We start from the raw sequence: 25,529 nt of genomic DNA on the forward strand, positions 1-25,529 counted from the left end.
CCTCCCTTATGGAGCCACTCATGGCCTCTATCCCTATAACCTCTGACCCCAGTAATATGTGAAGGTGGCTTCAGTCTCTCTCTTCCTGGTAAAATCACATGACATGGTGAGGTAATAATCCTGACCCCAGTACAGTGTGTGAAGTTGGTGTTTCTGTCAGTCTCTCACCAGACAGTCCTGGTCCAGTACAGTGTGTGAAGTTGGTGTTTCTGTCAGTCTCTCACCAGACAGTCTGGGTCCAGTGGAGTGTGTGAAGTTGGTGTTTCTGTCAGTCTCTCAACAGACAGTCTGGGTCCAGTAGAGTGTGAAGTTGGTGTTTCTGTCAGTCTCTCACCAAACAGTCTGGGTCCAGTACAGTGTGAAGGTGGGTTACGGTTAGGGTCTCTCACCAGACAGTCTGGGTCCAGTACAGTGTGAAGGTGGGTTACGGTTAGGGTCTCTCACCAGACAGTCTGGGTCCAGTACAGTGTGAAGGTGGGTTATGGTTAGGGTCTCTCACCAGACAGTCTGGGTCCAGTACAGTGTGAAGGTGGGTTATGGTTAGGGTCTCTCACCAGACAGTCTGGGTCCAGTACAGTGTGAATGTGGGTTATGGTTAGGGTCTCTCACCAGACAGTCTGTAGGTCTGGGTCCAGTGCAGCCTGCAGCACAGTGTTCGTTGCAGCAGTCGATGGGGGACGGACCCTTACACCTCTTAGAGCACTGCTGGGCACAGTTCAGCTTTGTCACTATAAAGGGATTAGAAATGCCAAATCATATTTTATTTGTCACATGCTTGGTAAACAACAGGTGTAGACTAACAGTGAAATGCTGAGTTACGGCCCTTCCAAACAATGCAAAGAGAAAGAAAATAGAAAAATAATAGAAAAGTAAAACACATAATAATTCTGTAAAAAATAATAATAAATACACAATGAGAAATGATAACTTGGCTATAAACACGAGGTACCAGTCCCGAGTCCTTGTGCCGGAGTAAGAGGTAATTGAGATAAATATGTACATATACAGTAACTAGGAATTAAGTAACTAGGCAACAGGATAGATAATAAACAGTGGCAGAAGCATTTGTTATTGGTCAAAAGATTTCTGGTTTGAATCCCCGAGCCAACTAGGTAAAAAGTCTGTCAATGTGCCCTTGAGCAAGGCATTTAACCCTAATTGCTCCTGTAAGTCACTCTGGATAAGAGCGCCTGCTAAACAACTCAAATGTAAAATAGTCTGGGTAGATATTTAGTTAATTATTTAACTAAACTATTTTGGGGTTAGAAGCTGTTGGTTCCTTAGTTCGTGCATCGGTACTGCTTGCCGTGCGGTAGCTGAGAGAACAGTCTATGACTTAAGAGGCTGGAGTCTTTGAACATTTTTCTGGCCTTCCTCTGACACCGCCTGGTATAGAGGTCATGGATGGCAGGGAGCTCAGCCCCAGTGATGTAATGGACCGTATGCACTACCCTCTGTAGCACCTTGCAGTTGTGTATGGTTTAAACTTGAAAGACTTACACGTCTGGCAGTGTTCTGGGCCGGGCGCCCAACAGGAACCATTGAAGCATCCAGGATCACATCTTTTACCTACAAAAACATAGACACAAATAAAAGTTTAGCAAAAGCTTAACTTCCAAACCATTACTTTAATGTTTAATCAAATAAAGTTGGAATATTTGACAGTTGAAAGTGAAACATTACGAAACTGTTGGCCAAACTTGTTGAAGCAGCTTCCTGTTAATATCTTACAACATGAACCAGTCTAGCCTCAAGGGTGTATAATAACACAAAACCTTGAATGGGATTATGGTAGGTACATTTATGTGACGCAATGTTTGTGTTCTAACAGGAGCTCCTTACAGAGCCGATTGTTGCTGGGTTCAGGTAACTGCATGTTGGGTTTGCTGTTACTGTTTACAATGTCCAACCACTGGATGGTCTCCACGTTACACAGCTGGTTGTCTGAGAACTTCACTCCTCCTTTCAGGATCTCTGGAAATTGGAGAGAGACTTGTTTATTTTCAGGTGGAAGCTAAATATTGGTGTGAATTAATCATTGTAATAAAACTGTGTAGATGAAATACAACAAACTACTGAATCTTCAGATTCTGATGCAAGCCTAACTTCAACCCTAACCTCAAGCCTAACCTCAGCTTCATGTCCACATCCTGGTTCAACCCTCATGTCCACATCCTGGTTCAACCCTAACCCTAGCTTCAACCCGAACCTCAACTTCGTGACCACATCCTGGTTCAACCCTAAACCTAGCTTCATGTCCACATCCTGGTTCAACCCTAACCCTAGCTTCATGTCCATATTCTGGTTCAACCCTAACCCTAGCTTCATGTCCATATCCTGGTTCAACCCTAACCCTAGCTTCATGTCCATATCCTGGTTCAACCCTAACCCTAGCTTCATGTCCATATCCTGGTTCAACCCGAACCCTAGCTTCATGTCCATATCCTGGTTCAACCCTAACCCCAGCTTCAAATCCATATCCTGGTTCAACCCTAACCCCAGCTTCATATCCATATCCTGGTTCAACCCTAACCCTAGCTTCATGTCCATATCCTGGTTCAACCCTAACCCCAGCTTCAAATCCATATCCTGGTTCAACCCTAACCCCAGCTTCATATCCATATCCTGGTTCAACCCTAACCATAGCTTTGTGTCCACATCCCGGGTCAACCCTAATCCTCAACCCTAACCCTATTTTATAGCTTATAACTAGGGCTTAGAGTTTCCCTGGTTTGGCCCTAGTATGTGAGAATTCCCACAGTGACTAGTCATTATGAGGCTGGGTATAGACCTGCCTGGACAGAGCAGGGACAGGCCTATAGACTGACCTGTGAGGCTGGTCAGAGGCAGCTCAGTGGTGCCTGCTCGCATGGACTTGTTATAGTTCAGCACCACAGCCAGGGCAAAGCCACTGTCATAGAGAGTGTGGCCTCGGATGATGCGCAGGTTGTCCAGGGGAATCCTGTTGGCTGTGTTGAGGGCGATCAGAACGTAGCCACCCACCTCCTGGATGGACTGGAGGCAAACAAGGAAAGGTTTAACTGGACTTCACACGCTATGCCAGTGGTGAACAACTCCACACCTACAGGGTCCAGCTTCAGTCCTGCTGGTTTTCACATCAGCCTGTCTATATCCTCATAGCTAGATATATCCTGCATACCTAAATAACGTAATAACGTAATGACGCCACATAAAATTTTGCGCTACACAGCATTCCTAAATTAGCCCACAATGTCTGCTGTGTGGATCGAGCAGTCATTTGAAAGAGTAACAACATTTCAGCAAGACAACTTAAAGGCGAAGTCCATTAATGCCAAGATAATGGAATTCATTACCATTGACAATCAACCTGCCAAATGGGGCAGAGTTGCAATCTACTGCAGAGATAGCCTGCAGAGTTCTGTCATACTATCCAGGTCTGTGCCCAAACAATTTTGAGTCGTCGGTGATGTTGGCTTTCGCCGACTGGTTGAGCAACGGTACACACTACCAAGTGTGCTATTTTTCAGATGTTGCCCTACCGGAGTTACACAGTAATACTGTCACTGCTATTAGCTTCACGACTAACATTTGGACCAGCGATGTCAGCCCCATGAGCATGCTGAGTCTGACAGCACAGTGGGTTGACAAGGACTTCCTACTGAGGAAAGCTGTATTGCATGCTCATGAATGTGCTGGTTGTCATACAGCTGCTGCCATTTCAATGGCATTTGACAACATGTTTGAAACATGAACACACTAGCTAGCTCCATTCAAACAACTGACTGGAGAAATAAGCTCATCAACTGCACCTGCAACAGACGTGATACCCTCTGTCATGGCATTGAAACGCCTGTCAACAAAACTGCAGACACAGACCGTGAGGTTAAAACTTACAAAAGTACTTGATGCTTGTGAAAAAGCGAATTATTCAATGGCACTCTATCTGAGCCTCTCTCCTGTGTCACCACCATGCTCGATGCTATGTACAAGGACCGCTACTTCGATGCAAACAAGAAACAGGGTTAACGTGAAATGTTACATACACAGCTGGACCAGATGGAAACAGACACAGTGACAGTGCGCACCGGGGAAAGGAGCCATGGACAGACAGAGCTGAAACTTCACATGTATGATGAAATCCTGGTTGAGAATGAAACGACTGAACAAATGAACAATGAAACTGCACAGAAAGTAAGTGAAAGAATTAGGTTTTGATGATGTTTTACTGGTAATGGGGACATACGTAAATGCCAACAAAATAACTTTTTGGTCAGTGTGCGTGCGTGTGTTTGTGTAACCTTTAACTAGGCAAGTCCGTTATTTATAATGACGACCTACTCCAGCCAAACCCGGACGATGCTGGGCAAAGTGTGCACCGCCCTATGGGACTCCCAATCACGGCCAATGTGATACAGCCTGGATTCGAACCAGGGACTGCAGTGACGCCTCTTGCACTGAGATGCAGTGCCTTAGACCGCTGTGTCCATGTGTGTGTGTATTAACTATTTAACTGTACTAGAATGCTTAAAAGGCCGCAAAAATGTTTAATATCGGTTATCAGTTTCGTTTTATTTATTTATTGGCAAGGAAAATATCGGATAACGGTATCAGCCAAAAATGAAATATAGGTGCATCACTAATGTCTGTAGGTTAAAGCAAGCTTGTAAGGTGTTTTAAGCAGCTGTTATGTACATGTTTTTATCATCCAGTATTGCTTTCTCCAGACAAATGTGTTCCTGACCTGTAGCCTGGTATCTCTTATGGTCATTGTCCATAGGACTTGATAAGACCGCACAAACAGATCTGGTACCAGGCTAGCATTCCTTCATCTTACCCTGAGGAAAGACAGATCATGGTCGTCCTCCATGTATGTGACCTCCAGGTTCTCCAGGACCACGGTGCAGTTGCTGTAGGTCTTGACCATGTTCAGGTAGTGGTCCTCTTTTGACCCAAGCAGGCTGAACCGGTTAGTGACACCCTGGCACACTGTGGATGAAGTAGACGAGAACATCAGAGCGTCAACTTGAATTTCACAAGGAACATTTAGAGTTAGTAGGTCCACTCATATAAAAAAAAGTTGGTAGCCAGAACAAATATGCCCGTTGTCAAAATATTGCTGCCTTGATCTACACTGAGTGTACAAAACATTAGGAATTCCATGACAGACTGACCAGGTGAATCCAGGTGAAAGCTATGATCCCTTATTGATGTCACTTGTTAAATCCACTTAAAATCAGTGATGGGAAGAAGACGGGTTAAAGAAGGATTTCTAAGCCTTGAGACAATTGAGACATGGATTGTGTATGTGTGCCATTCAGAGGCTAAATGGGAAAGACAAAATATTTAAGTGTCTTTGAACAGGGTATGGTAGTAGGTGCCAGGTGTACCAGTTTGAGTGTGTCAATAATTGAAACGCTGCTGGGTTTTTCACGCTCAACAGTTTTCCGTGTGTTTCAAGAATGGTCTACCACCCAAAGGATATCCAACCAACTTGATAACTGTGGGAAGCATTAGAGTCAACATGGGCCAGCATCCCTGTGGAACGTTTGACACCTTGTAGAGTCCATGCCCCGGCGAACTGAGGCTGTTCTGAGGGCAAAAGGGGTGCAACCCAATATTAGGAAGGTGTTCCTAATGTTTTGTACACTCAGTGTAGACAGGAAAAATCTAAGCTACCAAGCCCACATACATGGCTAGTGCTAATCATCATGCAGTCTCTGCTCAAATTCATATTGGCATACCCAACACAACGAAGGACTCCCACTCTGTTTCTCTTTGGCTTCTCTTAGGTATCACACATGTTTAGTATATTTGTTTGTAAGTGTGCACAGTCATCATTTGGCTCATTCAGATGCATTAAATAGCTGATCTGGATTCAATCTACAATGGGAACTCGATCCCTACAATGCTAGTGCTTACTCATGAGTCGCAGTGAGCTCTGAGCTGGCTGGCTGTATTTATCTTGGCTCAGACTCTTTCCACTGCTATTCAGGCTAGTTCAACAAAGCCTAGCGACTCTGCGCCATGTCATCTCTGCAGAAATGTTGGAGTTAATTTTCACACACACACACACACACACACACACACACACACACACACACACACACATTATTCATGGGGTCTATTATCTATTCCACTCATCTCCCTGTCACTAGGAAGAATAGTGGCAGCATTAATGTTAATCGATCCATAAATACTGCATCTTCTGAAGTTTAGACAGGTTTTCCAGTTAGATAACAAGGATTATTTAAGGAATTCCTGGAAATGAAAGCCGGAGCCATTTTGCATGATAACTCCCATTCTTGGCACGAATCAACAAACTTCTCAGGATCCTCCAAGTGTTGTTGATGCATGTGTGTATGCAACAACAGCTATTAAGTCTTTCAGCGAGCTACTCCAACAAACGCCTACGACAAAAGGATTATAATGCTCTAATCCAGGGGTTTTCAAACTGGGGTACTGCAGTTGGTCTGCAAATTATTATTATTTATTTTAATTTTAAAAAATAGACTTTTTATGTGAACAACAATTATTTTTAGGAATATCACTAGCTGAAACAGAATAGCACCGTGGGTACCATTTTCATGTCTCTGCATCCAGTAAGAAGGAAGTTAGAGGTAGTTTCAAAAGCCCAAACTAACTAGCGTCAGTGCAATGACTGGAAGTTTACAGGAACAGTTAGCATGCTAGCTGTTCCGGTTCATCTGACTCTGGGGAAGTAGATAAATGGCTTCATGGCCAAAATATCGAACTATACCTTTAATATGGAAGAAATTACAGTCATTGGAGCTAATTACAGGGTTTGTTTTCTGTATAGGCGGGATGGAAAAACTGTTTCAGTGTCAACTTAAATGACCAAAACCAGATAGAGAGCATGCAGAAAGGATATTGAACAATACATATTTTTTAATAAGCTTTACAACAGCAACATTTTCTCTACACTGCCAAGATAGCCTATAAGCTAAAAGGTATGTTAGAGTTTACACTTCCTCTTCCAATGAACTGTTGGCAGTTCAAAATAATTCAAATCTATCTACAAAATCTATTAATTATAAAATGTTGACTACTTATACTTGCCATTATCATTCACCTGATAAGACGAGATGTGATAAATATTATTTTTTTCTAACATATGATGGGAGTCCCAGGTTTTCCTGAGCAGGGGTCACTGGGCAAGAAAAGTTTGAAAACCCCTGCTCTAATCTACGATTACAAAAACGGGTTTGACTAAGCCAATGCAGTGAGACACTATTGAAGATACAGAGGAAGACGAGAGGATCCTTTACAGAGTAGTAGAAGCTGACTGAGGCGATCTGGAGGAAACAGGTTCAGTCTGTCTGTCCCTTGAGCTGGTCTGACAGGTTGTTGTGACTGACAATGTGAACCAGGGGAACATCACATTTTATTTGTCACATGCTTCGTAAACAACAGGTGTAGACTAACAGTGAAATGCTTACTTAGAGGTCCTTTTCCAACAATGCAGAATTAAAGATTTAGAAGATGTTTTTCAAATAGAAATTGTGGCACAAATAAATACACAGTGAAAAACGAATACCACTAAAGAGTAAAAATAACATGGCTATATACAGGGAGTAACAATACCGAGTCGATGTGCAGGGGTACGAGGTAACTGAGGTAGTTATGTAAAGTCACTAGGTAACAGGGGCGGCAGGTAGCCTAGTGGTTAGAGCGTCGGGACAGTAACCGAAAGGTTTCTGGATGGAATCCCCGAGCTGACAAGGTAAAAATCTGTCTTTCTGCCCTTGAACAAGGCAGGAACATAACATTTTATTTGTCACATGCTTCGTAAATAAGAATTTGTTCTTAACTGACTTGCCCAGTTAAATAAAGGTTAAGTTAAAAATGTAAAAACAGAATAGATGCATGACGTCTGGTTTCCCAAGCACCATCTATCACACACTAAAGACCACAAAGGGATCGTATAAAGCAGAGTTAAATGTGTGAACGCATTCTATTTACTTTACTTTGGGCTCGAACCAGGGACCCTCTGCACAACAACTAGTCTCTCAGGGACAGGCGAAACATGGAGATTTGGTTCTGCGTAAAGCAGCATATACAGTGGGGAGAACAAGTATTTGATAACCTGCAAAATCGGTCCCAGCTCTCGTCAGGTCTTTGACCAGGTCCTGCCGTGTAGTTCTGGGCTGATCCCTCACCTTCCTCATGATCATTAATGCCCCACGAGGTGAGATCTTGCATGGAGCCCCAGACCGAGGGTGATTGACCATCATCTTGAACTTCTTCCATTTTCTAACAATTGCGCCAACAGTTGTTGCCTTCTCACCAAGCTGCTTGCCTATTTTCCTGTAGCCCATCCCAGCCTTGTGCAGGTCTACAATTTAACTCTGATATCCTTACACAGCTCCCTGGTCTTGGCCATTGTGGAGAGGTTGGAGTCTGTTTGATTGAGTGTGTGGACAGGTGTATTTTATACAGGTAACGAGTTCAAACATGGGCAGTTAATACAGGTAATGAGTGGAGAACAGGAGGGCTTCTTAAATAAAAACTAAGAGGTCTGTGAGAGCCGGAATTCTAACTGGTTGGTAGGTGATCAAATACTTATGTAATGCAATAAAATGCAAATGAATTACTTAAAAATCATACAACGTGATTTTCTGGATTTTTGTTTTAGATTCCGTCTCGCACAGTTGAAGTGTACCTATGATAAAAATTACAGACCTCTACATGCTTTGTAAGTAGGAAAACCTGCAAAATCGGCAGTGTATCAAATACTTGTTCTCCCCACTGTATGAAGCCTTAGAAATAAGGTTCATGAAATCAATAACTTGCTAACATCAGATAACATTCATATATTATCCATGTCTGAGACTCACTTAGATAATTAATTTGATGATACATCAGTAGTAATACAAGGATATAACATTTAAAGAAGAGACAGAAATGCTTATGGGGGAGGAGTTGCTGTATATATTCAGAGCCATATCCCTGTAATGCTTAGAGAAGATCTTACGTCAAGTGTTATTGAAGTGTTGCGGTTGCAGGTTCACTTGGCACATCTAAAGACTTTTCTTTTGGGGTGTTGCTATAGGCCACCAAGTGATAACAGTCAGTATCTAAATAATATGTGTGAAATGATTGATAGTGTGTGTGATGTAAACAGAGAGGTCTACTTTCGCGGGGAACTGAATATTGACTGGTTTCCATCAAGCTGTCTGCTTCTTACCGTAACCAGTGCCTGTAATCTGGTTCAGGTTATTAATCAAACTACCAGGGTGTTTACAAACACTACAGGAACAAGATCATCCACATGTATCGATCACATTTTTACTAATACTGTAAAACTTTGTTCTAAAGCTATAACCTTGCCCATTGGATGCAGTGATCACAATATAGTGGCTATATCCAGGAAAGCCAAAGTTCCAACATCTGGGCCTAAAATAGTATATAAGAGATCATACAAAAGATTTTGCTATGACTCTTATGTGGATAATGTTAAAAATATTTGTTGGTCTGATGTGATTAATTATTGATAAACATGCACCTGTTAAGAAACTGACTGTTAGAACTGTTAAGGCGCCATGGATTGATGAGGAATTGAAAAACTATGGTTGAAGGAGATGGGGCAAAAAGAGTGGCTAATAATCTGCTCATCTGACTGGCTTGCTTACTGCAAATTGAGAAATTATGTGACTAAACTCAACAAAAAGAAGAAACGTTATTATGAAGCCAAGATCAATGATATAAAGAATGATGGGGAAAAAACTTGAGTAATTTAAATGAAATTATGGGCAGAAAGATAAATTCAACTCCATCTTTCATCAAATCAGATGGCTTCTTCATCACAAAACCATTTGATGTTGCCAATTATTTTTATTATTATTTCATTGGCAAAGTGGGCAAACTTAGGCAGGAAATGCCCACAACAAACAGTGAGCAATTATATCCATGCATAAAAAAAAGAATGAAAGAAAAGCAGTGCAAGTTTGAATTTTGTTAAATTAGTGTGGGAGAGGTGGATTTTTTTTGTTTGTTAACGATCCATAATGACAAACCTGGCATTGAAACTTAGAAGGAAAGCTACTGAGGATGGTAGCTGACTCTATAGTCACTCCTATCTGTCATATTTTTTATCTGAGCCTAGAGGAAAGTCTTTGTCCTCAGGCCTGGAGGGAAGCCAAAGTAATTCCGCTACCCAAGAGTGGTAAAGCGGCCTTCACTGTTTCTAACAGCAGACCTATAAGCTTGATGCCAGCTCTTAGCAAACGGTTGGAAAAAATTGTGCACTGCTATTTCTCTGTAAACAAATTAACAACATACTTTCAGCATGCTTATAGAGAAGGGCACTCAACATGTACTGCACTGACACAGATGACTGAAGATTGGTTGAAAGAAACTGATAAGAAGATTGTGGGAGCTGTACTGTTAGATTTCAGTGCAGCCCTTGATATTATCGACCATAACCTGTTGTTGAAAATACTTAATTGCTATGGCTTTCAACCTCAGATCTGATTCCACAATATGGCAATCTGTCTAATAGAACTCAAAGGGTTTTCTTTAATGGAAGCGTCTCTAATGTCAAAAATGTAAAGTGTGGTGTACCGCAGGGCAGATATCTAGGGCCTCTCCTCTTTTCTATTTTTACCAATGACCTGCCACTGGCATTAAACAAAGCATGTGTGTCCATGTATGCTGAGGATTCAACCACATACTCAACAGCAACCACAGCTAATGAAGTCACTGAAACCCTTAACAAAGAGTTGCAGTCTGTTTTCGAACGGGTGGCCAGTAATAAACTGGTCCTGAACATCTCTAAAACTAAGAGCATTGTATTTGGTACAAATCACTCCTTAATTGCTATACCTCAGCTGAATCTGGTAATGAATGGTGTGGCTGTTGAACAAGTTGAGGAGACTAAATTACTTGGCGTTACCTTAGATAGTAAACTGTCATGGTCAAAACATATACAGTTGAAGTCTGAATTTTACATACACCTTAGCCAAATTCATTGAAACTCAGTTTTTCACAATTCCTGACATTTCATCCTAGTAAATATTTCCTTCTTAGGTCAGTTAGGATCACCACTTAATTTTAAGAATGTGAAATGTCAGAATAATAGTAGAGAATGATTTATTTCAGCTTTGTATGTGTGTGTGTATATGTATGAAAATCAAAAGACCTCAGAAAATTTTTTTGTAGACCTCCACAAGTCTGGTTCATCCTTGGGAGCAATTTCCAAATGACTGAAGGTACCACGCTCATCTGCAAACAATAGTACGCAAGTATAAACACCATGGGACCACGCAGCCGTCATACCGTTCAGGAAAGAGACACATTCGGTCTCCTAAAGATGAACGTACTTTGGTGCGAAAAGTGCAAATCAATCCCAGAACAACAGCAAAGGACCTTGTGAAGATGCTGGAGGAAACGGGTACAAAAATATCTATATCCACAGTAAAACGAGTCCTATATCGACATAACCTGAAAGGCCGCTCAGCAAGGAAGAATGCACTGCTCCAAAACCGCCATTAAATAGCCAGACTACGGTTTGCAACTGCACATGGGGACAAAGATCATACTTTTTGGAGAAATGTCCTCTGGTCTGATGAAACAAAAATAGAACTGTTTGGCATCATGAGGAGGAAAATTATGTGGATATATATATTTTTTTATTTCCCCTTTATTTAACCAGGTAGGCTAGTTGAGAACAAGTTCTCATTTACAACTGCGACCTGGCCAAGATAAAGCGTAGCAATTCGACACATACAACACAGAGTTACACATGGAATAAACAAAACATACAGTCAATAATACAGTAGAACAAAATAAAACAAAAAGTCTATATACAGTGAGTGCAAATTAGGTAAATTAAGGAAATAAATAGGCCATGGTGGGCGAAGTAATTACAATATAGCAAACACTGGAATGCTAGATCGGCAGAAGATGAATGTGCAAGTAGAGATACTGGGGTGCAAAGGAGCAAAATTAAATAAATAAATACCAGTATGGGGATGAGGTAGGTAGATAGATGGGCTGTTTACTGATGGGCTATGTACAGGTGCAGTAATCTGTAAGCTGCTCTGACAGCTGGTGCTTAAAGCTAGTGAGGGAGATGTGAGTCTCCAGCTTCAGAGATTTTTGCAATTTGTTCCAGTCATGGGCAGCAGAGAACTGGAAGGAAAGACGACCAAAGGAGGAATTGGCTTTGGGGGTGACCAGTGAGATATACCTGCTTGAGTGCGTGCTACGAGTGGGTGCTGCTATGGTGACCTGTGAGCTGAAATAAGTGGGGGCTTTACCTAGCAGAGACTTGTAGATAACCTGTAGCCAGTGGGTTTGGCGACGTGTATGAAGCGAGGGCCAACCAACGAGAGCGTACAGGTCACAATGGTGGGTAGTGTATGGGGCTTTGGTGACAAAACGGATGGCACTGTTTGAAGCAACATCTCAAGACATCAGTCAGGAAGTTCAAGCTTGGTCGCAAATGGGTCTTCCAAATGGACAATGACCCCAAGCATACTTCCATAGTTGTAGAAAAATGGCTTCTGAAAAAGCATGTGCGAGCAAGGAGGCCTACAAAACCTGACAGTTACCCCAGCTCTGTCAGGAGGAATGGGCCAAAATTCACCCAACTTATTGTGGGAAACTTGTGGAAGGCAAGTTAAACAATTTTAAAGGCAATGCTACCAAATACGAATTGAGTGTATAGTAAACTTCTGACCCATTGGGAATGTGATAAAAGAAATAAAAGCTGAAATAAATCATTCTCTCAACCATTATTCTGACATTTCACATTCTTAAAATAAAGTGGTGATCCTAACTGACCTAAGACAGGGAATTTTAACTAGCATTAAATGTCAGGAATTGTGAAAAACTGAGTTCAAATGTATTTGGCTAAGGTGAATGTAAACTTCCGACTTCAACTAAGTATAAAAAGTAAAAGTAAGAATTTTAAAAAATCCTTATTAATGAATAGCCAGGGTCACATTCCAACACTCAGACATAATTTAAAAACAAAGCATTTGTGTTTAGTGAGTCCGCCAGATCAGAGGCAGTAGGGATGACCAGGGATGTTCTCTTGATAAGTGTGGCAATTGGACCATTTTCTGTCCTGCTAAGCATTCGAAATGTAACATGTACTTTTGGGTGTCAGGTAAAATGTATGGAGTAAAAGGTTTTCTTTAGGAATGTAGTGAAGTAAAAGTAGTCAAAATATAAATAGTACAGACCCCCCAGAAAACTACTAAAGTAGTACTTTAAAGTATTTTTATTGAAGTACTTTACACCACTGGCAAAACCCATTAAGCGCTATGATGAAACTGGCTCTCATGAGAACCCCACAGGAAAGGAAGACCCAGAATTCATTAGAGTTACCAGCCTCAGAAATTGCAGGCCAAATAAATGCACATCTCAGACACATCTCAACATCAACTGTTCAGAGGAGACTGCATTAATCAGGCCTTCATGGTTGAATTGCTGCAAAGAAACCACTACTAAAGGACAGCAATAAGAAAAAGAGACTTGATTGGCAATGGACATTAGACTGGTGGAAATCTGTCCTTTGGTCTGATGAGTCCAAATTTGAGATTTTTGTTTCCAACCGCCGTGTCTTTGTGAGACGCAGAGTAGGTGAACGGATGATCTCCGCATGTGTGGTTTCCACTGTGAAATATGGAGGAGGAGGTGTGATGGTGTGGGGGTGCTTTGCTGGTGACACTGTCAATGATTTATTTAGAATTCAAGGCACACTTGACCAGCATGGCTACCACTGCATTCTGCAGCGATACGCCATCCCATCTGGTTTGCGCTTAGTGGGACTTAAGAGGGCTGATATAAATACTATACATGCCAGTCTCTCTTGGCTAAGAGTTGAGGAGAAACTGACTGCATCACTTCTTTTTATAAAAAATATGAATGTGTTGAAAATCCCAAATTGTTTGCATAGTTGACACTAGAACAAATTCAAGAAAACGTACAATATTATATAGATTCCTTATTGCATGGAACTTCCTTCCATCTCATATTGCTCAAATAAACAGCAAACCTGGTTTCAAAAAACAGATAAAGCAACACCTCGCGGCACAACGCCTCTCTCCTATTTGATCTAGATAGTTTGTGTGTATGCATTGATATGTAGGCTACGTGTGCCTTCGTTCTGTCCTTGAGCTGCTCTTGTCTATTGATGTTCTGTATTATGTCATTCTGTATTATGTTTCATGTTTTGTGTGGACCCCAGGAAGAGTAGCTGCTGCTTTTGCAACAGCTAATGGAGATCCTAATAAAATACCTAACAAATCGCTCTGCCAAAACTATGGTCTTTATTGAGCAACAGTGACACTGACTGACTTTAAATTCTGGTGATTTTGTCCCTGATGTCAGAATATGAGCTTTGGGACAAAGAGGGGATTTATTTTCCTCCTATTTCAGTCAGTCTTGTTGTTGTAATTTTCCTAGGAATACAGTACATTCCTAAACATGCCTGGTCTAGACAGCAAAGCCAGAACAGCTCCACAACTCAAGCAGTAGCCTCAGCATAAAACACATCTTACTAGCACAACAGTTTGCTGTCGTACACTGACATTTTCATTTCCAAAAATGGAAGAAATAAACATATCATCAGGATTATTTTCTTAACGCCTGTCCTCTTTCCAATTTTATTTTTTATGTCATGTTTTTGGTGGTCTTTGTTTTTTTAATTTAACAATAAAACAAAATAAGTGATGAAATAAATAAGTGAAAGTAGATTCTATACTGTTGTAGCTGTAAAGACTGACAATATTCTGGGTATGATGCCATTGAACTTGATAATGAAACTGGAAACACAAATGTCAAAGTACAATCAATGTCTGCTTATTTATGGTACACCTCACTTGTTTGTTATTGCTCCCTGTCGTGATCAGTTGAGATGGGCTAGCCTGGAACCAGATCTGTTTATGCTGTCCTGCCAATTCATCTGGTCATTGTCTCACCAAAAACATAAGCACTGGCAAGACAGCACAAACAGATCTGGGCTAGAGATGGGCCCAATCAGAGAAAGTGTATAGGACATGAACAGCTGTGTTCTTCTGTGAAGACAAGTTCTAGTTCTCATTAACATGTCCCTGAAGGGACACCCTGAAATGTACCCTTACCATCCACGCCACTGGCCTGGCTAAGGATGCCACCCAAAATGCACCCTATTCCCTTTATAGTGCACTAATCTGGTCAAAAGTAGTGCACTAAATAAAGGGTATAGGTTGTAATTTGGTACGCACACTAATTAACACACTGACACCGTGGCAACAGAGGCAGAACCTAAACACCCTAACGCATAGCAACAGAGGCCGACTTACAATGCTACTGCAGCAAGCTCTTCTTTTATAATTAGGAGAGGCATGATGTGAGATTTAATTAATTTAATTAACTCAATTAAGACTGACTTAAAGGCTGAAAAGGAATAAACAAAAGATGTCATCACAACCTGTCTATACACAGTAAGAGGAAATTGTATAAACATATTATCTTGACATCATATATCGTCATAAGGAGACATAACATATTGGTCAGGGAGGTGACCATAAGCAGTATTTACAATATCAGACTAAGCATTCAGCTACAATCAGGCAGTGAGAGATGATCTATTGAAGAATTCAAATGAAATATGAGCAAAGGTCAAAAGTTATTGTTTACAATAAAAACACCTGAGGCCTGGTTGGCTGTAAAGTGGCACATTCAGTCTGAAGAAAACACTGCACAAGGCAGTTGCACAATAAGCCATGTTAAACATTGTACTGTATCTGCTTGTGCGTGTGTTGTGTGTGTGTATAATATTACACAGTGCCTTCGGAAAAGTATTCAGACCCCTTGACTTTTTCCACATTTTGTTATGTTACAGCCTTATTCTAAAATTGATAAAAAAATAAAAATCCTCAGCAAACATATTAAAAATAAATAACAGATACCTTATTTACATAAGTATTCAGACCCTTTGCTATGAGACTTGAAATTGAGCTCAGGTGCATCCTGTTTCCATTGATCATCCTTGATGTTTCTACAACTTGATTGGAGTCCACCTGTGGTAAATTCAATTGATTGGACATTATTTGGAAAGGCACACACATGTCTATATATAAAAAGGTCCCACAGTTGACAGAGCATGTCAGAGCAAAAACCAAGCCATGAGGTTGAAGGAATTGTCCGTAGAGCTCCGAGACAGGATTGTGTCGAGGCACAGCTCTGGGGAAGGGTAACAAAACATTTATGCACCATTGAAGGTCCCCAAGAACACAGTGGCCTCAATCATTCTTAAATTGCAGAATTTTGGAACTACCAAGACTCTTCCTAGAGCTGGCTGCTCAGCCAAACTGAGCAATCGGGGGAGAAGGGCCTTGGTCAGGGAGGTGACCATGAACCCAATGGTCACTCTGACAGAGCTCCAGAGTTCCCCTGTGGAGATGGGAGAACCTTTCAGAAGGACAACCATCTCTGCAGCACTCCACCAATCGGGCCTTTATGGTGAAGTGTCCAGACGGAAACCACTCCTCAGTAAAAGGCGCTTGGAGTTTGCCAAAAGGCAAAGAAACATGATTCTCTGGTCTGATGAAACTAAGATAGAATTCTTCGGCCTGAATGCCAAGCGTCACATCTGGAGGAAACCTGGCACCATCCAGTGAAGCATGGTGGTGGCAGCATCATGCTGTGGGGATGTTTTTCAGTGGCAGGGACTGGGAGACTTGTCAGGATCGAGGAAAATATTAGTGGAGCAAAGTAGAGAAATCCAGAGAGATCCCGATCAAACATCTCTGGATAGACCTGAAAATTGCTGTGCGGCGACGCTCCCCATCCAACCTGACAGAGCTTGAGAGGATCTGCAGAGAAGAATGGGAGAAACTCCCCAAATACAGGTGTGCCAAGCTTGTAGCGTCATACCCAAGAAGACTCAAGGCTGTAATCGCTGTCAAAGGTACTTCAACAAAGTACTGAGTGAAGGGTCTGAATACTTACGTAAATGTTTTGCCTTGTCATGATGGGGTATTGTGTTTCGATTGAGGTAAAAAAGCTATTGAAACAATTGTAGAATGAGGCTGTAATCTATAAATGTATGCATGTGTATATGTGTGTGTGTGTGTGTGTGTGTGTGTGTGTGTGTGTGTGTGTGTACAAGCCATTGTAAACATTACACTGTATTTAATTTAAATCAACAGTTTTATGGCAGTCAGACCCAGGGCTCAGCGGTGCTCTAAAAGACCTGATATGACACTGTGCCACGACAAGGAGAAACAAAAACTAAGGCGCGTCTGAAATGGCACCCTATCCCCTATATAGAGCACTTCCTTTGACCAGGGTCTACAGGGTTCTTGTCAAAAGTAGGAAATCTGAAATATAATGCCCTTTCAGACGTAAAATAACAGCAAGACCGAACCGGCACGCACACACATATTTAACAGCGATCCAACCATTTATAATGAATATCAGATCCTTCATTGAAAAATTGGTTTTGTGCAAGTGCTTTTGTTCACGCATCTGAGAAGCATTAAAATCCCTTGGACACAGCTCTAGTTAGATATTATTCCATTACAATCCTTCATGAGAACTGATTGACGAAATAGCTTATCAAGAATCTACAAGTAACAATGAGGTTCCCCTTAAAAGAAACCTGAAGGGAAATGTCAACGGAAACTACAAGTCAAACCTGATAGTCCATGTCTTCAGTCACACCTGCTGTCATCAAGAAAGACAGTACTGTCACTCTACATAAGGTGCACAGGGAGTGGTTGATGAGTAAGTCAATGGGACGCGTGAGGAGAGTTTGTGAGATTGTTAAAACGATTCAGTGATTGCTTCACTTCCTCTCTCCCAGCTGTGGTGGTGTCACTAAGTATGTACAGACGCCAAGGAGAAGCATACAGGGTGTGGCGGCTCTGGCAAGTCTCCACAACCTCTACCTTTTTGTTTGCGTGTGTGTGTGTGTGTGTGTGTGTGTGTGTGTGTGTGTGTGTGTGTGTGTGTGTGTGTGTGTGTGTGTGTGTGTGTGTGTGTGTGTGTGTGTGTGAGAGAGAGAGAGATGCAATGAGGTAGGTAACACCCTGTTTCATAGACCCAGGTGTACAGAACATTCCCTGGAGCGCCCTGTATTGCAATGAATGCGGGTGCATGCCTGCACACACACACACGCACGCACGCACGCACACACCTGGTCATTAGTCATCTGAGCTTCTTGCAATGTGCAGTCAGAAATCTGGCTTTTGATGTTTGCTCACTGGACAAGTGTTAGAACTCAAGGGTGTGAGAACAGGTTTCTGTTTCTGAAGGCATCAGATCTTTAAGCTGCAGGAAATTGAATGAGGTTCCTACTTCATCTCCAAAAGTTAGCATATATATCACATTGTCATTAAAAGACGTTACTAGTGTGTTTGCAGGGAACCTCTGTATGCCTGTCAGGGTGAGGGATTTGTCCACGTTTAATTTTGTATCAATAATTGCTCTCATTTTGCCAAAGCAAACTGTAAACAATATTCATATTATGCCAACTGATTTGTACTAATGTATCTATAACCTATCTTCATTAAAGGTCATGATGATTGAAAGCCCATTCTACTGGGGACAATAACCTTGTTCCCTTCCCCTCATTTACTACCTGCAATTCAATTACACTGCAGCCAGAGTCTGATAATTATATTAGTTAAGTTTTACTCATCATTAAAGGGGAGTGGCAATGTTAATTGATACTCTTGTTTATATTCCTCCATGAAGAAAGAATCCCAGCAAAGCATTTTGTATAACCCAACCACCATTGTCTTCCTCTCTTCATTACAAATCACTGCCAAACTAATGTCCTTAGTATCAGCTCCTTGCGGGTGCAGTATCAGCTCCTTGCGGGTGCAGTATCAGCTCCTTGCGGGTGCAGTATCAGCTCCTTGCGGGTGCAGTATCAGCTCCTTGCGGGTGCAGTGCACTGCCTCAGGTTTCCATCCAGATCCCCAGATTCAATGGAAGCATAATCACAAAGGCCCCCTATCAGAGAGGGAGGGAAAAAATAAAGCACTTCCTCCATACTTCCTGTGCATTGAGCACACACTTCCTCCTCTCCTCCTTTCTGATTGGCTGATGTTGACGAGGGGGTGAGAGATAAGTCCCGATATGATTCTAAAAGATAATACTTTGGTTTGCCAGTTACCAATGCAGTTGTGGGATCATTTAAAACATTCATTCTGAGAAGTACCCTACGCAGGCCTACTGTGCATGAGTAAAGACAGTTGGAGAAACCCTCCTCCTAACCTCCTGTTCTTTTTACTGTGAGGCCAGAGGTACACGCCATTTTCCTCTACGTGAGAAATGCATGCAGCATCAATTCCTTTGAGAAAACAACTTCTCTCAGAAGAAAAGGGCCCACAAGGGGAGTGGAGGGGGGCGGATATCCCTCCTCCATACACACGCAAGCACTCCCACACGCGTGCGTGCGTGCGTACCCCCCCACCCCCCACACACACACAATGGATGGCTGCAACTACACAGCAGGACCCTCTGAATTGTCTCAGGAAATGTCTTCTTTGCATGGGGCCAGTCCACTCAGTCCACTCAGCTATGCTGAGATATGAGCTACAATACTATGCTAACCCAGATGCTGCCTGGGTTGTTGTCTCAAGGGGGCCAGGAGAATGTTCTAGATCTGAGCTATAGAGAAAGGAAGGTGATTTAACCAACCCAGCCAGATGTTGAAGAGCCACTGAGCCTGAAGCTGTGTTTCATACTGTAATGAGAGAGCGGGATATCTGCCTGTATCCCTCAGGGTTGCACAGAGGACAAAACACCAGCCCAGCTGTGGAGCACAAGACAAGCAAACACCAGTGATTGCTGTGAATGACCGATAATCCTTCCAAACTGTGTTCACTTTAAATGACGTACGTCTATCTGGAGAGCAGATCGAGTCCTCTGTTAGAACACAACTCCATGACTTCTCACCGGGAGAGCTCTTAACAGTTGGAGCTGAAAGTAAACGCCTTTGAAAATGGAGTCTTCTTAGCGGCTTGGTCCTTCAGAAGCTGAAAGAAAAGAGACCAAATAAAGGCCAAAAGGCTCATGTTTATCCCAGTTGGAGAGGGTTTCTGTGCTAACAGAGTGTTCTCTAACATAACTGAGACACTCCAGATATCTGCAGCAAAAAGGGTCAGTCGTGTGTTTATTCTGTGACCTTGTGGTGGAATGCTGGATGTAAGTTCCTTACAAACACACAGGAATAGACCCAGTCACTCTGCACTCCGGCACACAGCACACACAACGTTGCTCGTAAGTCGCAACACTAACCAAGGGGCTCCTGATATTGTATATCTACACCACTCCCCACAAACATTCTCCCAACGATGCCACATCAGATAGTTTCAGTCATGTCAGTGCCTCTCTTGGCTATGACTTAACTGGGGAAGCTTGCCAATAGACATGTAGGTTTGGCTTATACAGAGCTGCAGGTTGATATTGAATAAGCATGTATCAATCATGTAACGACTGAACATACAAGAAACTCTTTTCATGGCAGTCAAGTCGGTGATCCCTTGAATTGCCACAGTGATCCCTGGTCACACAACAGACACTTGTTATTCATTTATTTGAACTATCAATGGTGCATTCCCTGCTCCTAGTGATGCCCTTTTGTGGTCACAGAAAGAGGTATTATAGATCTGAAAATAATCAAGTAAAAGTGTCAATTTAACACCAAAACAATGTCTTTTGGCTTGCTTCCATACATATCTGCACCAGTGTCACTCCACACAGCTGTCACATATACAGTAGAACAGCACTATAGAAACCTTATAATCATTAAACACACCAGTCATAAACAAAACCATACTTGGCACTATCTGTTGACCGTTTTTATATCTCAATGCATCCCACCAGTCACCCAACACTCAAAACTCCTATTCCCCAACCTCCTATCCTCTGTCCCCTTTAACGTCCAATAATCTACCCACCAGCCTCCTTAAACATTCAACAGTCTGCCCACTTCCTCCTCTACTTCTTTCACTCCAGACATTCTCCCCATTGTCCCACTTTAAACTCAAGACATTTTACCCCGTCACCCCCCTACTCTCCCCCATCCACTGCTAACACTATCCTCCTCTTCAGCAATCCCACAGGAAGTCAGTTAGAGGAAGACTGGAGAGAGAGTGGGTGGGTCGGCTGGCAGAGAGGCCGGCAAGACAAACACACGGCTGCCTGCTGACGCACGCACGCACACGCACACACACACACACACACACACACACACACACAACAAAGAGGTAGGTCTCCTTTTATTTACCAACGCTCTTAGAGAACCATGCCTGTTAAAGGAGGGGGGGAAACGACAACCACAGGCAGTAAAAACTACACATTTACCACATCATTCCAGCAGGAAAAAGGCGCAGTAATTCAGGATTCCCCTTCTGACACCCTATAGGTTGGCCTGAGTAGCCTTCCCAAAGCCGTCCCGGCTCAGAGTGGAGCAGTACACAGCACAGAGAAGGAGGCGGAGCTCTTCCTCAACATAATCTGAGGATACAGGAGATAAAGACATTGGTTGCCACTTATCAAACTTACACTGAAAGCTACAGTTAAGTCAAGGTAGTCAGTCAGTGCTACAGGTGTAGGATCTTATTTTGAGCCAGTTTGCTACAGCAGGAAAACAATCTTGCAGCAACAGGAAATGTGAATTATTATGTGGATTGTAATTAAAAATGTACAGTTTTGTAGGGGTTGATACATTTTGCGAAAGGGAAGATCAAGTCTGAAATTTCAAAGTGGAAATTACAAACTTTTTAACCTTTTTAAACCTCAAATACACTAGAGGTTTTAGGAAAGGTCTCCTGCAACAGGGTGATCAAATGAAGATCCTACATCATCTGTAGTGAGTAGAATCTAAACTTTCTCAACTTTTAAATGGGACAGAGTAGTATGAAAACAGTCTATACTAGGGATGCTTGGAGGGAGGCGATATCAGGGATCCCACTGTATTTCTCCCAGTACTGCTCCTGTGTGATTCCAACCACTTCCCAGCTACTGCCTTAGTCATTTCCCTATTAACTCACCCTATGTCGATCTGGACTCACACATCAGGCAGTTGCCCTACAAGGGTTCCCATAAAAAGACATAGGCCTTTTCTAAAAGAGACTGAGGTTTTAGTTCTTAAGTAGCATTGTGTTGCTCAGCTCTTACTCACTGTCAGTTTCCCCTGGTTAAGGCATTAGGCGGACTGAGGGATTCTCCTATAACCTCCTACTCGGGGGGGGGGGGGGGGGAGTATTCAGCTTGACTACAAGAGTATTCAGCTTGTTAATAATCCTTAAGAGTATTTAGAAAACAATCCCCTCTCTGGAAATGATGTGGGCAATATAACACGAAACCTGACTGACATTAAACGTCGTAACACTTCCTTAATGTGAAAAGCCGCTCTACAGAAACGGCAGCTCGTATGTCTTCTAATGTTAGATCCGGTGGCGTGTGATGATCATCTGTGTGACAAAAAGACATATCACACATGGATGGTAACGGAAGCCAAAACGATGCCATTGGCTGTTTGAAGTGATCATGGCAGCGGAGCTGGGGACAGTTTATTCAAAGCCGACCCCTCATCTCACTGGATACAAAGCAGTGCTATTGGCAGGCACCTCAGGACCGCAGTGCTGAGCACTGGCTGTCTTGCGTCAGTCAAAGGGTCTGGGGCTTGGCGGCCAGGAAATCCTTCTCCTATCAGGGTGCACTGCACTCACTTCTGAGCACTAGGGCCCTGGCTCACAGTCAGAATGGGTGAGACATGCTCTATACTACAGATATACACACAGACCAATTATAAGAGTGGGTAGCTAGGGAGAAGATATGAGGAACTTGGTCCAATGTCACAATTGTTTGGCTAAAATGGCTAACACGCATCCAACCAATAGCATCACAGCATTCTTTTTGAAAGATGGGAGTATTGGATCTAACTCCTCTCAGCAGATGCAATGATGTTTCTTGTTAAAAATGTTGGATGTCTAACTTCCCATGTTTTTTCCAGTTCTAGGTATTGTTGGTGCCAAAACTTCACAACACAGAACAAGGGGTAATTTGACATGGGAGAACATCACATCCTTTCGCTAAATGCCTGCGATCTAAAGACTATCCATTGCTTGCAAAACAACAAACGTTAGCGTTTGCCTCAGAGTTGAAAATGAAACAGGGAAAAATGACTCACAAACTCCCATGACCCAACATATTATTCTCCCTTCGCTGCCAACTGAGAATGCTGCTTGGCTTTCTTCACATGCCTCATGCTTGACTATTTGAAAGCAATCTAACTTGCTGTGTTGCTCTTTGACCCCTTAAACCAATTTAAGCTTATTCTAATCTTTGGGGCAATATTCTGTGTGGGTGATTATTATTGTGTATGCCCACGGTGGATAATACCTTAATAATACCCAGTGTGACAAGTACATTCATATTAAAAATTCAGAGACTCTCAAGCATAATCAGTTCAGAGTGAGACGGTCGGTACAGTGAACAGAAGTCTACTGGGCTCATCCTATTGGAATCAGTCCAACTTGCACTCTGGGGTATTTCCATCTATCATTGAGACCACCATAAACCTAGAACGAATCGTTTCTACTAGACCGGTAGCAGATTTTTCAATAATATTTCAACAATACCTCTGCTCTAGAGGACTCATTATGCTATAACGTCATGCAATGTATGGGATGAAATACACATGGCCTAATATGCTAATGTAAACCAGGTCTCTCTCAAATAGATTTGATCATCTCAACAAAACTAACCTGGATAAATAAAAGTTTAATTGGAAGTAGCCTAGCATTGTACGGTCAAGGAATGAGAAAATGAATCATGCCCTACTCTACAGATGATATCTATTGACACTGACCGGTATCTATTCTCTAACATCAAGTTAGAGACATCAAGAGATAAACTTCACCATGCTATTGATAGTTATTGCAATACCAGTATCTCAAGTTAAACAAACAAATAACAGATCATCTCTATGCTACTGATAGTGAACGATGATAACCACTAAATATCAACAAGCAGATCCTCCCTGTGGTAAACAACTGTGGAAGATAAAACATTGTTCCATAGGCGAGATGCCTCCCCACTGGGCACACACGTCAATACAATACCTATTCCCTGTTGGTTCATTGAAATGATGTGGAAACAACATTGATGTGAGCTTGTAAAGGCTGAACTGGAGGTTGCCTAAACAGCAAACTGTTACCATGGTTACCCCATGGAAGTGATGTTTTATATTTTCCCAAAATTATGCGTTCTCAGTTTTATTTTTCCTGGTTTAAGATTTTTGAGGGTTTTTCACTCTCAAAATTACAACTGTTCATAGAGAAACAACGAAATTAGACGTTCTGAATTGGTCTGGAAGATTTTGATTTTTGGGGGGTGATTCCCCTTTAATTGCGCATCTGGCCTATTAATTGTGCTTGTAGTGTGCCGTCTAATGTGCCGGTCTAGTGATGGTTCTGCATTGCTGCTGCTCTTTTCATGGCAAAGTTTGAAATAACAAATAATATACTTACTTATGGATATACTTCTGTCTGGTAAGCCTACTTTGCAGTAACATTTAATTGTGGAGGTTTTGGGGAAAGCATTCCTGTCAACCCACAAGACGGTTATCACATCAACTGGCTACTAGTGATGGGCATTCCGCGTATTTTTTGTGAGCCGGATCATTTTGCTCCGTTCACCTAAAAAGCCTTTCATTTGGCCCCCCAAACAGCTCTTTGCTTAGTAATGCTTTGAAATTGACCTAAAAGCATGAACAAATGTAAAGCCTAAAATGTTGCCTATGTCAGATCGTGAAATGTGAGTTGAAATACATTTTTACCTGACCATATTATTAGATAGCCTGCAAAAAAAGATGAAGACTGAATGAGGCTCTCTCCTCACTATATTGTTCCTGCACATCTTCAGACAATGTTTTTATAACTTATCTCCAGATAATCGATGTCTAGAGCTCATAAAGCACTAGTAAAAGCATGAAAATCAGGGAGCCAAATGAACGGCTCCTTCACATATGCGATTCGGTTCCCGACTGTCACCAAAAAGAGCCTTTCAAAAAAGAGATGTTCGTTCACAAACTACCTATCACTACTGGCTAACCAGGGGTGGGATAATGGCAATGTTGCGTTTGCTAAATAGTAGCTGGGAACTTGCGGTGTCTGATACTTAAGAGATTTGTTTATGACAGTTTGCGGTGGAACACTTGAAAATTACATGTACATTCAGAATTGTTTGGTGAGCTATTCATTGGTGGTCTGTGAGCTAATGGTAACTCCCGATAGACCTTCGACCTGTTGGAGTCCCCTGCTCTACAGGCCAGAATGATATTTGGACTTACTTTACCGGGTGTCTGTGCTGTTGGTCCATTTGGTGGTAGGAGGTGGAGATGGGTAAACAACACTTTCCTGTGGATACCGTTACTTTACCGGGTGTCTGTGCTGTTGGTCCATTTGATGGTAGGAGGTGGAGATGGGTAAACAACACTTTCCTGTGGATACCGTTACTTTACCGGGTGTCTGTGCTGTTGGTCCATTTGATGGTAGGAGGTGGAGATGGGTAAA

The 25,529-nt window shown here is 42.2% G+C and overlaps 1 protein-coding gene across 1 annotated transcript in view; it reads right to left on the reverse strand.

Annotated features, from left to right (window-relative positions):
* The window catches only part of LOC139386810 (epidermal growth factor receptor-like), a 78,854-nt gene that overhangs the window by 27,549 nt on the left and 25,776 nt on the right, over window positions 1–25,529 (reverse strand). Inside the window, exons 2-6 of the mRNA XM_071132619.1 lie at window positions 4,817–4,968; window positions 2,829–3,015; window positions 1,843–1,974; window positions 1,501–1,569; window positions 610–728 (exon numbers count right to left, since the gene is read on the reverse strand). Of these exons, the coding sequence (XP_070988720.1) occupies window positions 610–728; window positions 1,501–1,569; window positions 1,843–1,974; window positions 2,829–3,015; window positions 4,817–4,968 (659 nt within the window). The remainder of the gene's footprint in view (window positions 1–609; window positions 729–1,500; window positions 1,570–1,842; window positions 1,975–2,828; window positions 3,016–4,816; window positions 4,969–25,529) is intronic.

This window comes from Oncorhynchus clarkii, chromosome 28 (assembly GCF_045791955.1).
Source record: "Oncorhynchus clarkii lewisi isolate Uvic-CL-2024 chromosome 28, UVic_Ocla_1.0, whole genome shotgun sequence".
In the NCBI taxonomy this organism is placed as follows: domain Eukaryota; kingdom Metazoa; phylum Chordata; class Actinopteri; order Salmoniformes; family Salmonidae; genus Oncorhynchus; species Oncorhynchus clarkii.